This window comes from Ambystoma mexicanum, chromosome 3q (genome assembly GCF_040938575.1).
Source record: "Ambystoma mexicanum isolate Mex_15411 chromosome 3q, UKY_AmexF1_1, whole genome shotgun sequence".
Lineage (NCBI taxonomy): Eukaryota > Metazoa > Chordata > Amphibia > Caudata > Ambystomatidae > Ambystoma > Ambystoma mexicanum.
In genome coordinates, this window is record NC_090926.1 from 1,288,947,482 (window position 1) to 1,288,961,205 (window position 13,724).

At 45.6% G+C, this 13,724-nt stretch overlaps 1 protein-coding gene across 3 annotated transcripts in view; it reads left to right on the forward strand.

Moving 5' to 3' along the window:
* Positions 1-13,724, forward strand: part of CC2D1A (coiled-coil and C2 domain containing 1A) — a 988,624-nt gene that overhangs the window by 53,828 nt on the left and 921,072 nt on the right. For 2 of the 3 annotated variants that reach the window (XM_069604374.1, XM_069604377.1), the window contains exon 2: positions 11,846-11,990. The exons of the other annotated variant lie outside the window; for it this stretch is intronic. In XM_069604374.1, coding sequence (XP_069460475.1) covers positions 11,846-11,990 — 145 coding nt within the window. The remainder of the gene's footprint in view (positions 1-11,845; positions 11,991-13,724) is intronic. 3 annotated transcript variants of the gene reach the window in all.

Genomic DNA, 13,724 nt, shown 5'->3' on the forward strand with positions numbered 1-13,724 from the left:
CAATTCGTATTGTGTCGCACCAGGTTGCCTTCCGGTTGATGCTTTCTAATACCCGCTTGGGTTTGTCTTTCTGTGTTTTAGCAGCTTAAATTCTGACTTGGACTAGTTGACTTTCAATTCAGCATGTGTGTCGAATTTTCTTAGACTGGCCATTAGCGGGGTAGGTTTACCCCTGAACTGTCCACACACGGGACCAGCTAATCTGCGTCCAGGGATACCAGAGAAGTATAGTCGGGTATCTTAATACCGAGGTGTAGCTGATTTTCTCAAAGCTTCCCATCTAGGGGTTCAGTCGCGATGGCAAATGGTATTGGTAATGGAGGACACCAATACTGTCTCGGTCCCCTTTTTCTCACTATGGGCTCAGATATCATTAAATTGGTAAGAATACAGGCCTGCAGTGCAGAGTACCTGAGGCGTATCCACCAAATAATGCAAGGATTAAAGGCCGTCTTCCGTGGCACCGCCCATAATTCCCCTGCCCCACCCTTTATGGAATCAAGCTCTTTTTCAGCATCCAGGAATGTGGGTATTGCGTCTGATTTAGGGTCCATATTTGCAATAGTGTGTAACATTCTTCTAAGATTGAATTGGGTAGACCGACCAGGTATAACAGAGTGATGCGGGCGAATGCGATTCACAATCATTTTGGCTAGAATTTGGTTAACTAGGTGTAGTAACGATAGTTAGTGGAGCCCCACTTCTTTACTAGATTATCTTGTTTTGGTAGTAGACCAATTTAGGTTGTGTTAAAAGAGGGTGGTAGGGTTCAAGCAGCATAGTTCCCTTGTACATATCTAGTAATGGTTGTCCTTGTAGGTCCACATTAGCCTTATAATACTCAGACATCAGGCCATCCGAGCCAGAGGACTTGCCACTCGACGAGTCCCCTATAGATTTTATTTTTCCCCGCTGCTCAGGTAATTGGTGTTTCTAGTGCTTAGTCTAGGTGTGTTTTATCTGTCTGTATATAGCACCTTCTCACTGGTAGGCAGTGTCGCCTTGGTATCATGTAGGCATGCATTGAAATTCCTGAATACTGAGTTCATTCCCTTATCTTCCATTGTTAATGTAGTGTTACTTTCTCTTTGCTCGTTTATCTGCCAGGCCAGGGACCTTTCATGCCTGTCCCTCTCCCCATATTTCGAAGTCCCGGTGTACGTTTGATTTCAGAGTCTGCATACTCTCTGAATTTTGCAACATATCATACATGTTTGTCAGTGTTATCATTTCTGCCCCCCCCCAAGCCCCCTCGACTGAAATGTTACTGGAGGTCTTGTCTTTCTGACTTGGTTCTAGTTGGTTCACTCTGTCTTTACGGACCCCGGCACTGCTGGAGATGGCGCAGGCCTAGGCCTTCCACAGCAATGAAATGGAGGCTGTGTTAAGTCTGTTATCTGTCGCACAAACGCCATATCAGTCAGTGAGTGTGTGTTTGGGCGCTTATGCATTATGGGATAGTTGCCACCACACTGTAACCAGGCACCCATTTTTTACAGTCACGTGTCTCTCCTATTGCACTGTCTTTCATGAACACGTAGTCGATGTGAACTGATGTGTTATGCACCACAGAGTAGTGGGTGTACTCTCAGGCTTGTGGATTATGGTGCCTCCAGACATCTAATAGACTGTGGTACTCCGAAACCCCCTGACTATGAGTGCCTTTGAGTCTTCTAGCAGTACCCCTGGTGCCAACACGCCAGGGTTCCAGGACCATGTTAACGTTCCCCACCCAAATCAGCCGACCATCTATGCCAGGGTGCAACATCTGCACTGGCTCGTGATATTTGACTCTTGCCAAGAAACGGTGTGCTGTGTGTATGTATAGAATTGAGGTGTGCTGTGTGTATGCATAGAATTGAAATGGTGTGCTGTGTATGTATCGAATTGAGGTGGCAAATAGCTTTTATGGTTAGCTAGCAGATTGCCCCCTGGTCTATACTTTTGCACAGTATGTCACTTAAGGAATCAAAGAAAGGTGCAATCAAACTTCTATTTATAGCCATGACACAATATTAATTTTGCAGCAGTATGATACCCTGAGGTTAAGGCGACGATATGCCGCGGTTATCACAGTATTGAACAAATATTTAAAATGTTCCGCTAAGGGAACAGCATGTTAGTAAAAACAGCTCTACAATGTCACAGATTCTGTGTTAAAAACACAAATCCCCAAGTTCTTGTTTAAGCTTTGTTCTCTTTACTTTCACTTTGTTTTGCTTTCATTATATTGGATAAGGCCTACTTGGCGCACAAATGTTTCTTTATTTTAGGGTCCCAATTATAAAACAATATTGGAGTAGCTTCTTTTCCCTGACATTGCACTACAGCCTGAGTGCTAAAAATATACTGTTCTTATTAGCCAGCTCAAGAGTGACTTTGTCTGAGGGACAGTCTAGAATGGGAACAGACCAGTTGCTTTTCTTCAACACATTTTTTGTTTGGTGTTATCAATGGGGTGGGGGACATATGGGATCAATGGGGGGCATATGGTATCCTGTCCTAACGACATCAGGTGGCATCTTTCTGAAGAAAAGCATCACAAGTCTGCACTTCAGTCACTCCTTCAACCTGCCAGTGCTAATTGCTTTGCTTTCTGTCTCATGAAGATAAAAGCCCTTGGAATATCTTTTAAAACAAAGCGTTTAAAAAGCAAAAGAATGGAATAAAGAAATGTGTATCCTACATTTGTATTATAGGGGAGAGGGGGGTGGCTGTAGCAATTGTGATTACTCACCACCCTTGCTCTGATTTTCCCAAATGACTTGGTAGGTCGGATGGGAGTCGCTGGAGGTTGGGTCGAGCAGAAGATGCCTAGGAGCTGCGGGTGCAAATAAGATTCTGGTCTGGTCCAGGAGGAGTGCAACCTTTTAGACGAAGAAATACAGCAGGCACTGATATAGGCCTCTTCAGGACACTTTACCAGATGGAGGGGAACCGGTTGCAGCGACAGTCGCAGCACATGGCGACTGTTGATCAAACTATTGAACTCTGAAAGAAACCCAGAAGTTCCTGGTTGCATGATCTGTGGTGGGTGGACCGTGCGGTCTAAAACGGCGCCAAGACCAGAGAACTACTATCTGTGAAAAAAAAGATAATGGAAAAGTCAATGCTAAGTTCTTGGTTGCGTTACCTCTAATGGGTGGACCGTTGGTCTAAAACTGCATCTAAACCAGATAACATATCCATGCCAACAAGGAGGTTTACTTTGATGAAAACAGGAAAACAACTGATGATGAATATCAGACTTGGGCAAGGGAACTCTGAGTTATAAAGAATTGTGAAAGTCCAGTTGAAAGACAAAGCTACAAGATATTTCTTTTTGTATTTACTTTAGGCTTGGGGAAGGGAACCCTAAGTATTGGAGCCTTGGAACTGTGTTGAACTTGGGGAAGTGCATCCCGATCGTCGCAAAGATATATGGGATACATTACTCACCGTAATTGTATTTCTGGTGCTTGTATGTGCTTAGATTCACATGCTCTGCATAATCTGACTTCTAGTGGAAGTCGCAGAGTATTACAAGATTTGTTTTTGAAACTCGAAAACAGACATCGACAGGGTATGTTTAGTAATTCTATCCCTAGTGTGACGTGTACTGTACCCATGATCCTTAACGTGTTGATGTCCCTCAGATTGTTTGTTTCTGACATGAGGTTGCATGAAATGCAGCATGAGTACAGGTGTGATAAAGCAGAAACAGTGATAACCCAGAAAACATTGATGCACCTTCTACTCCAGTAGGGGAGGAAGGGTGGGCGCATTTGAATCTAAGCAGATACAAGCACCAGAAACATGATTACGGTGAGTAATGTATCCCTTCTGGAACTTGTGGATCTGCTTAGATCACATGCTCTGCATAGATTAGCAAGCAGTATCTGGAGAAGGAGGTGAGAATTTAGAAGGTACCGCGGCAAAGAGATGTTTTAGGTCCGTTTGTCCCATCTGCTTTAGAGTGTGTGTCAATGCAATAATGCTGTGGGAACGTATGGATGGAACTCCATGTAGCAGCTTTGCAGATGGCGTCTAGAGGGACGTTTGCAATCAAAGCTAAGGTAGTTACTGTACATTTGGTAGAGTGTGCCCTTGGTGTGAAAGGTAAGACTTTCTTGGATAGAGAATAGCAGAGCTCTATGCACCTGACTAGCCACCTGGAGATGGTGTTCATTGATATGTGATCGCCCTCTCGACCAGGCGCTATGGAAACAAATAGTTGGTCTGTTTTCCTTAGGAGTGTGGGGGCAAGTCTGATGCTGACATGAACGGTGTTCCATAGGCTTGGGGTGCAGGCAGAGAAGGCATATTTTCTCGTACGTTCCTTTTTGCAGCAGGCAGATTTCAAGTCTGCACGAGTCCTGGCTACTGGTGTGTGCTGTCTGCTGGAGATGCTGAGTTTCTCTGCGAGGTAGCTGGGTGACTGGAAGGCAACTGCCTTATAGATAATGCAGCAAGACTTAAAGGTGATTTGCGCGTGCAGCGAGAGCCAGTGAAGGTCGATGAGGGCCCGGGCGAAGTGGTTGCATCTGCGTAGGTCCTTGATGAGGTGTGCGGCCGCGTGTAGGACACTTCTCAGTGGAACAAGGGCAGATGAAGGGAGGCCATCGAGGAAAACATTGCCCCCATCCAGGTGGGATAGGAACAGTGCTTGAACGGTGGATATAAAGCTGTAGGAAGGACTTGACTTTCCGCAGGAAGAAGAGCTGATACCAAGTTGTCTTGAGCTTTTTTCTTAACTATGTCTGTCTTGAAGGAGAGGTATTTGTCAATGTGGAACCTGAGGGACTTGGTGCAGGAGGTGAGTTCCGGTGTGGAGCTCTCAGGGTTCATGGATGATAGGTCTATATGTCTGAGTGTTGGGTGTTGTTGGTGAGGAGTAGGAATTCGGCCTTGGAGGGGTTGAGCTTCAACCATGAGGTTGTGTGGATAACAGCAAGCCCTCTGCCAGTATTCCCTTGGCGGACCTTGTGTTGGGTGCTGCCGCCTGTGGGGATCAGGTCATCCAGGATGTGTATGGAGGTGTGACTGAACCATGCCTCTGATAACAAGTACAACTAGTTTGAGTGGCAATGAGGTTAATAATGTCTGCTGCATCTAGTTCTGCGGAATGAGCATAGGTAAGCGTGAGCTTGTGTGTTCGTTTTTTAGGTCAAGTACTATGTGTCAATAAAGATGACGCCATAGTGCAACATTGTCAAGCTGTTAAGAAAGAAATGTATAATATATTTGGCAGGAAATCCCATGCTCAAGCACTAGAGAATGAATTCCTGGGCTTATGCCAGGGCAGCCAAGACTTGTTGATGTGCATCACCACAATCAACCATTTGGTTGTAGAGACTAACTGGCCAGAAAAGAAAAGAACCTCACTATTTTATTGGGAGGCTTTGGAGACATCTAAAGGACAATTAATTCTGAGCCCAAGAGGTAAACCACCGGAGACTTGCAGTACATCGAATTTAGATCACAAACTATCAGGGAACACGGGAGACAAGAGCAAAGACTACAGACTCCTAGAACGCCTCCCTAGCATAGAGTCTGGCATCTGTGTTCCAGACCCTAGAGAGCCAGTGCATATAGGACGACTACATGGTCCATTAAGCAAACAGGAGATAGAGTGGCGAAAGCAAAAACAATTGTGCTTTTACTGTGTAATATCAGGACACTTTTTGTAGGAATGCACATCAAAATTTGCCCCTTTGGAGTAGTGGGAACTACTCTCGGCGCCAACTGCCTACCTGCCAAACAAGTCCTTCGGAAGTGTTCCTGGGCCATTCAATGCACTGTACAGTTCTACCTGAAGGTATCCTGCCGAATCGCTGCCATCTCTAGTTGAAACCCAAGACTTGAGACATCGCTTGCTTGTGGTCCCGTGCCCTCTCCTGCCAAATTTTGCAGGCCTAGCTCCTCTGGGTCCCAAATTAGGAGAGTGCATAACGCTTCACACATCTGTGATTTGTGCGTCACTACATGTGTTGGTGACGGACGCTGTAGGTGTCTTGCTGACCTGCTCTTCTGTGCCCTGAACCTGCTGCACCGCAATTGTCTTTGCATCTCCTTCAGAAGCTGAAAAAAGGTAACTGTGCCGTCACGGACGATCGTTCTAACCCGCAGCCGCTGAGAGCCAAAGCGCCGCAAAACTGCAGGACTCGAACCTACTAGCGATCTCGACTAAACTGGCAAAGTTCGTACTGTGCCGAGGGTCGATGACTACTTGCATCACTTACTGGTGGCCCCCTGGCACAACCGATCTATTTTAGGCACCAATATCCCTAAAAAGGTATTAGCTTTTGACTGGGATAGCTTGAGCTCCCCAGATATTCTCACCTTTTGAAAACTGCTCTGCCGCCAAGGGCAGATCCCACTCGAAGAGTGGAAACCAATTCTTCATCGCCTCAAGCCCCTTCTGGACTTGCTACAGCTCTCTCAAGATGACCCGCTTTTTATTCTGCATGTGCGATCGTGCGTTTTTAATCTCAACTGTATTGGAGAGCACAAGACTCCCCACTTCTTAGGGCTGGACTCGAAAGTTAGGGAACAACTATGAAGAATTGTCCAATACTCCTAGTGAGTTAACCCACCCTTCTCTTTACAGGTTGTGGTTGTTTCTTACTCATTTGTCGCAGTAGGAACCGTATTGTATATATGTTATATAGTAGAGTATGTTGTGTGATAACTGAAGTTTACTTGTGTCTATTGGTCCGGCCGACAATAAATGTATAGATATTTTTCATTTACACTTGTCTAAGAGTAATTTGTGGTTCATTGCTGTGTGTGCTCATTGTGGGCTTCCGATCGCTCGCACCCCTCCTGAGACTTAGTCCTGGCCGCCTGCCAAGCTACCTAGATTGGTCAGGCTTGACCAGAAGGCTCCCCTGTTTAACTAAATCGAGGATGGCCTCCTAAACTTCTGCCCACCTGGACAGAGTTAGGAAATCCATCTTAACAGACGAGGCCCACAAAAGCAAAGCACACGAGTCAGACACCCATACAAGAGTGAAGTAATACAAAGTCGAGGGACTGAGGCCCAAAGCAAGTGGGGGAGAGCACAAGAGAATATAAAGGGTTCTGGGACGCACACAGAAGAGAAAAGAGTTGTAGAACAAGTCAGGGAGTTCCTGAGAAAGGCCAGAGGTTTCTGGGACACATCTGAAAGAGAAAGATATTTGAATGAAGCCTATGTGGAAAAGTACCTGGCAGGAGAGTACACCAGATCTGTTCAGTTGGACAATAATTTTGGGGTAAAGAACCCACAAAGGCAACACACCAGGGTCTGGGACTCAAATGAAGAGCAACGAAATACACAGTCAAGTTTGGCAGGGTAGTACACCAGATTTGGCGCTACAGTTTTGAGTTAGAAGCAGAAACAAGAGGAAGAGCCTCAAACCCCTCCCCCCACCCGAATACTAGGAAAATATCTTTTATCATAAAAAGATCGACAGTTATGTCTGGTAGGATAGTGAACCAGGCTTAACATCACGCTTGGGAATTGAGGATGTGAATTTACAAAACAGACCAAACTGGTTGGTGAGAGGAGAGCATGAAGGCATGTACAGTGACATAGCCGAGGGACAGGCATAAATAGGCTAAACAAAGGGGGTCTAGTGCCATAATGGCAGTGACAAGTGATGCTTTAGTTGCAAACAGCTGAGTAGACTGTGCCATGGCATGGTGATTTAAAGAGGTGGTGGTGGGGCGGTGATGAGTGGTAATAGTTTCTGCTCAAGAAGATGGATAGCACACTGTCCTCCAGACATGGGTGGGTGGTAGCAGCCTCCTCCCCCAGAAGGGAAGTGCTTGCTGTGCTATAGGCATGGGTGGTAGTAGCCCCCTCACCCCCACAGACAGGAATTGCACACTGTGCTCCAGTCATGGGTGGTTGTGGCTTCCTCCCCAGGCAGGGAGTGCTCGCTGTGCTATAGGCATGGGTGGCAGTAGCTCCCTCCCACAGACGGGAATTGCACACTGAGATCCATATATGGGTGGCAGTATCTCCCTGCCACAGAGGGGAATTGCACACTGAGATCCATATATGGGTGGCAGTATCTCCCTGCCACAGAGGGATATTGCACACTGAGATCCATATATGGGTGGCAGTATCTCCCTGCCACAGAGGGGAATTGCACACAGAGATCCATATATGGGTGGCAGTATCTCCCTGCCACAGAGGGGAATTGCACACTGAGATCCATACATGGGTGGCAGTATCTCCCTGCCACAGAGGGGAATTGCACACTGAGATCCATACATGGGTGGTAGTATCTCCCTGCCACAGAGGGGAATTGCACACTGAGATCCATATATGGGTGGCAGTATCTCCCTGCCACAGAGGGGAATTGCACACTGAGATCCATATATGGGTGGCAGTATCTCCCTGCCACAGAGGGGAATTGCACACTGAGATCCATATATGGGTGGCAGTATCTCCCTGCCACAGAGGGGAATTGCACACTGAGATCCATATATGGGTGGCAGTATCTCCCTGCCACAGAGGGGAATTGACTCCCTACTCTTGTTGGAATGCAAGTTCATGGTCCCAGCAAGACCAACCGATTCCGGTTGAGAAAGACCTTTTAGAATGAATTAATGTGGGAGCAGATTGTAGGTGGTGCGGCAGAAGTGCACGTTTTATTTGGGTTTGACAGACGCTCATATATAGCAACACTGAAGGAGCAACAAAATGTATCATTGTTGTGGTGGCAGAGCTCATAGATAGGGCAGTATACAGGCCTGTTTTTTTTTTGTTAACATAGTATAGTGTGATAGGTGGGACATGCCGAATTAGGTGTAAAATGGAGTTGGCAAGTTATCAGGGTAGACGCAAGGTTGGTGTGTTAACCTGATGGGAGTCTCGCCATTTTGGATCTTAAGGCCTAGAACATGATGAATAAAATGGCGCACAGGCTGTGATGTGTAGCTGCGGCTCTGTTCGTTAGCTCTAACAAAACAAACCCCTCTCCCCTTCCCCAGGATCGAGGGAGAGGTCCGAGGCGTCCATGGTGCGCAGATGAGCACTAATTGTATCCAGCTGTGGGGTCTGAGCGTGGTGGGAAAAGAAAGTTGGAAAGAAAGCAGTAAGGGATGCGCCCTTTGAAGGATAAATTCATAAGAATATGGCATGAGGTGCTATGATGTCAATGGGTCCAACAAATATTTCGAACTCTACTGTCCTCACTCCGGGGCATTCACCCCATATGAATTACACCTAGACGCACCACAAATCCTAGAAATTCAGACTTGAGAGCGGTGTGTTGGTCACGACATTCCTGTGCACCTGGGGTTGTAAGGAGATGAGGGGGGAACTGTGTCTGGAACATCTTGTGATTCGGGACAGGAGGAGCAGAGGTGATTCCAATAAATGTAGTACAAGATTGGGGGTGCATCACATGTGCACCGTGGCATCTGGTATCATGAGAAGGCCTGTTGTCTTATCAAAGCAGAGTTGACCTCGCTAGTATACTCTGAGTGCGTCAGGACGGCTGGGTGCATATCACGTGACCAGTACCATTGGGGGAATGTAACATCTTGGGTAACTCGCCAATCCCATACATGGCTTTAGAAATGATGATGTAGGGGACCACTTGTTTAAGGGAATGGGGGTAGAGTAGATGTGGGTAGAGTAGATGTGGCCAATCGGTCCAGATACTATAGGGGGAGATTAGCATGTTCTATGGGTGGTAGCCAATAAGGGTGGAGGGATTATGTTGTACTCATTATTATGCACAGTATTGTTAATTTGCGGTTTCTCTGCTATATGACCTGGATCTTCTTGCAATAAGACCAGCTCTATGTCAATTTGGTTCTGCTGGACCGCCTGAGACCTTTTTACATGTAATAAACCTTTGTTTTCCATTGCAAAGATGTGCAGTGATTATTTTGTCTTGTGGATTGTTTTATCTTCCGGTTTTAGGGTTACTATCTCACTCTACAGAAATGAGTGGTTGTACCTCCCTCCCACAGAAGGGAAGTGCAAATGGTGCTCCAGACATGGGTGGCAGTACTTCCCTTTCACAAGTCTTACCATTGTGCTCCATCCCACAGAGATGATTTTCATATTACCCTACAGAAGGCATGTGTGGTGTAAGCTCTGTTCCATGTATATGAATGCTTCCTGCCCTCCAGAAGATGTGTGGTGTTAAAAGGCATACATTTGTTTAAAAAATTATTTTGATTAGTAAACGGACCCATTTGATTATCAATTTTGTACTAATATTGTTAATGTCTCTAGAAGTTATTTGTACCCAAGACATGAAATCGGCAGCAATACAGCAGTTTTGCATACTGCTGAAATAAGACATTAGTTAGATGAGTAGGACCTTGCAAATTCTTGATTCAGCTAGACCTCTACAGGTGGGTAACTTAGTTTGCATATTCAGCTTAAGAGAAGTGCACTTGACTCATAGTAATGGAGGACAACAAAAGTAAAATGCAATTTGTGTACAATGTTGCATGTCAATATAACCCTGCTTTGTTTAGCACACTGCTGCCACCCACAGGCCAGCCATGCACAGTGAAACTTTTGTTTGACATTTACTGCAAACATAAATGGTACATAAAAGTTTCAAACATCTCTTGCAAATGCTACTCACCCTTCATAAAATGTACTCGACTATGCGAGTGTGTGAAAAGACTTTACGAGCCCCAGCTGAGTGTCTGTAAAATGTAAACGTTTAGCTGCATGAATGGACACGTACATAGATATGATAAAAAGGCTCTGAGCACAGTTTCCTGCAGGTGGTGATATATAATTCAATCATAAAGCAAAGCGAGCTCTAGATGCTAACTACAGTGTTTTGTATTACAATAGATCTGTAGATGTACATATTGGATGGACCTATTGATCACTAATTTGCGTAAGCATCTAGTTCGTTTTGTGTATTCATTATGCAAGAGGAAAGAAAGAGAATAAGCAGAGTGGATTGCATAGCAGGCAGAGAATGGGGCAAACTAGATGGAATATTGTAGTTTGTGGTCATCTCAATTTCAGGGTACTTGGTATAAATCAACTGGGTGATAATATAGAATGTCAAGGAGTATGGGTCCGCTCATGGGTTCAGCACCAGTTGCAAAATGTATGTAACCTGCAGGTTACAGAACTAGGTTTGCCATCAAAAGCATTTGATCAGTTCATTTTCAAAAGTGTTCACTCGTCAATATGATCCATCTTCCCCAACAAAATGAAATATAGTTGACACAGTGACATTTAGATATGCTAACCTCAACTTTACTGTAAAGCATGGAGATTATGCAATGTTTTACAGTATCAATATTCTAATTATGTAATAACCTACATTTTAGGAATGGAATTGCATGACTCTTTTTAAAAATTATATAAAGTTGACCCATACTGGTCTTTGCTAGATTATTTCGGGTGTGCAATTATTTGAAAAAAGAAAGTCTTGCCTAGCTCTCCCACACATGCATTGGATACTTAAGAGTGGAGGAGATGATTACTGCTGCACTTTCTCTCCATTAGGACTTGAAGTGAACAGAGCATTGAAGAGGGCGTCTTAAATAGCTGTCTTTGCTACATAAGGGTCCATTTGATTAGCAAACTGACGGAATTGCATAGCAAATTGCTATGCGACACTGCTTATTTTATGCCTTTTGTTATCTCTCTTCCATGTAGAGGAATGCATCTTGCCCTCCAGACGTCTGTTAGTAGCTCCCTCCCGCTGACTGGTAATGCTTACTACACTCCTGGCCTATTGGTAGGAACTTCCTATGAATGTGAGAGATTGCTCACTGCACTTCTGGTTTGTTTTGCAATATTTTGCTCGGCTCACAGTTGCTGGAAAAGGATCCCTTCTGATCACTGATTTTTGCTGTATTAATGTTCTCGCCCCCACAGATGGGTCTGCTGATAGACTTCTCGCCAGATGGCATGATGGGTGGTGCTGAGGAGGAGGATGATGATGATGCAGACCTAGAAGCTGAGCTCTTAGCCCTCACTGGAGCGAAACCAGCAGGCGGGCGGGAGAAACCCAAAGGAAAAGGTGATTCTCAATGAATTGAAGCAAGCATGCTGACTCAGCGGTGCAGAAGTGGTTCTTCTTTCCACGCTAACCTCTGTTTCATTCCTGTCTTTCTAATCGTTCCTGCTTGGTAACCTGCATTGGTAACACCTATTCCAATACCCTTCTTCTTTACAAGGTTTCTCAAGACTCCGTTCTAGGTGCCCTTCTCTTTTTTGCTCTATGCTAGGCCTCGCTCTACTCTACTCTCCTCCTACAATCTCTGATTCCATCTTTACGATGACACTCGGATCTTCTCTTTATCCTATGTTTCTGACTCAATTCATTCTAAGGTCTGTCTTTCTGCTATTTAACGGTGGACGTTCTCTCATTTCCTTCACCTCAATCCCTCCAAAATCAGTCTTCTTTCCTTGGAGTGTGAGCATGCTAACGTATATCTCAATGGAAGATGCCTGCAAGCTCCCTAAGAATGACCAGCCCTATCGGCACGTTGAAACTTTCTGCTAGTTTGTGGATGGGTCAAGGCTTTACCCAGCATGCGATGATGGTGTCTTTCACCAAACCATGATGGCTGTGAGATTGAAGTGCTATCCTAAACCCCTACTGCTATCTCTTTTACCCAATGTTTTCCCTGACGATTCTTCATGTGAAGTCTTATCAGAGTTGCGAATACTGTATGGGCCCTATAGCCCTCAGGATCAGGGTACACTATGTACCCGGTTTTCCCTATGCACGGTTGGCTGTGTTGACTCTGCTGAGGTTTAGCAGTCTTTTAAACCCTGACATGGTACTTGATGCTATACCCAGGAAAAGAGGCAAGCATAACCCTGCTGTGAGCCCCTTGTAGAATTCAATATTGTGTCCCAATAGCCAAACATGTGTTTGAGATGCGTATAAAGGTCACCAGGGGGGCCATATATAGCCATGGCTTTTGCCTTCCTTGGGGATCCGAGGGCTGCAGCTCTCCTCATTAGATATTCAGTTTTAGAGTGGTGCCGGCATTCAGCCCTGTATCCACGTCTCAGGGTGAGCCTGTGAAGAATCTGGCCGAAGCATGAATGAGATGGGCAGCTAGAGGTTTGGGTTCCCTCCTCAGTCTGTTGCCCATTAAAGGGGATGGTACGCCCCATACCTTTTTTTTTTTGTAGCGCCTGGGGGCGATTACCCAAGCACTAAAGGGGGTATCCTGAACATACATGATGCAGAGTTCTTTTCCTAACCTGCGCTTTGCTAAGACCCTTTCTAATTGCAAAGTGAGTCTGGCTTCCAGTTTCTGCTGAGAGATCGGATGCAGTTCTGCATTCCACCTGGTAATGCAGGACCGGCAGAGTCACAAGCCCTCGAGCTTCTTCCCTGAAGAAAGCCTTGGTGCCTGGACCTTGCTCCAACCTGTCATGAAGAGATGAGCACACCAGAGCTCCGGTGCTCCAGACAACAACCGCATCTGAGGCTTGCCAAAGCTAAGAATTGGATTATAAAGAAGAAACCCAAGAGGCTATTGCCACTTGGAGGGGTTTGTACCCAACCTGAAGTGCGGTTAACTGTCTGCACCTTGTGTCACCAAAGTTCCTCCACTGCTGAACTGGACATCTACACTGCACCCCCGCTCTTATTCTATGTCATCTCTGCATCTTCAGGGCTACCTCAGCTGTCCTGCTTGATTATAGATTTACTGACAACCACCAACACTGTTGCTGAAGAAGGTTGGGATCAGTGGTCGATGGTCTTTCACCTTCGTTGGATGCAAGCGCTGAT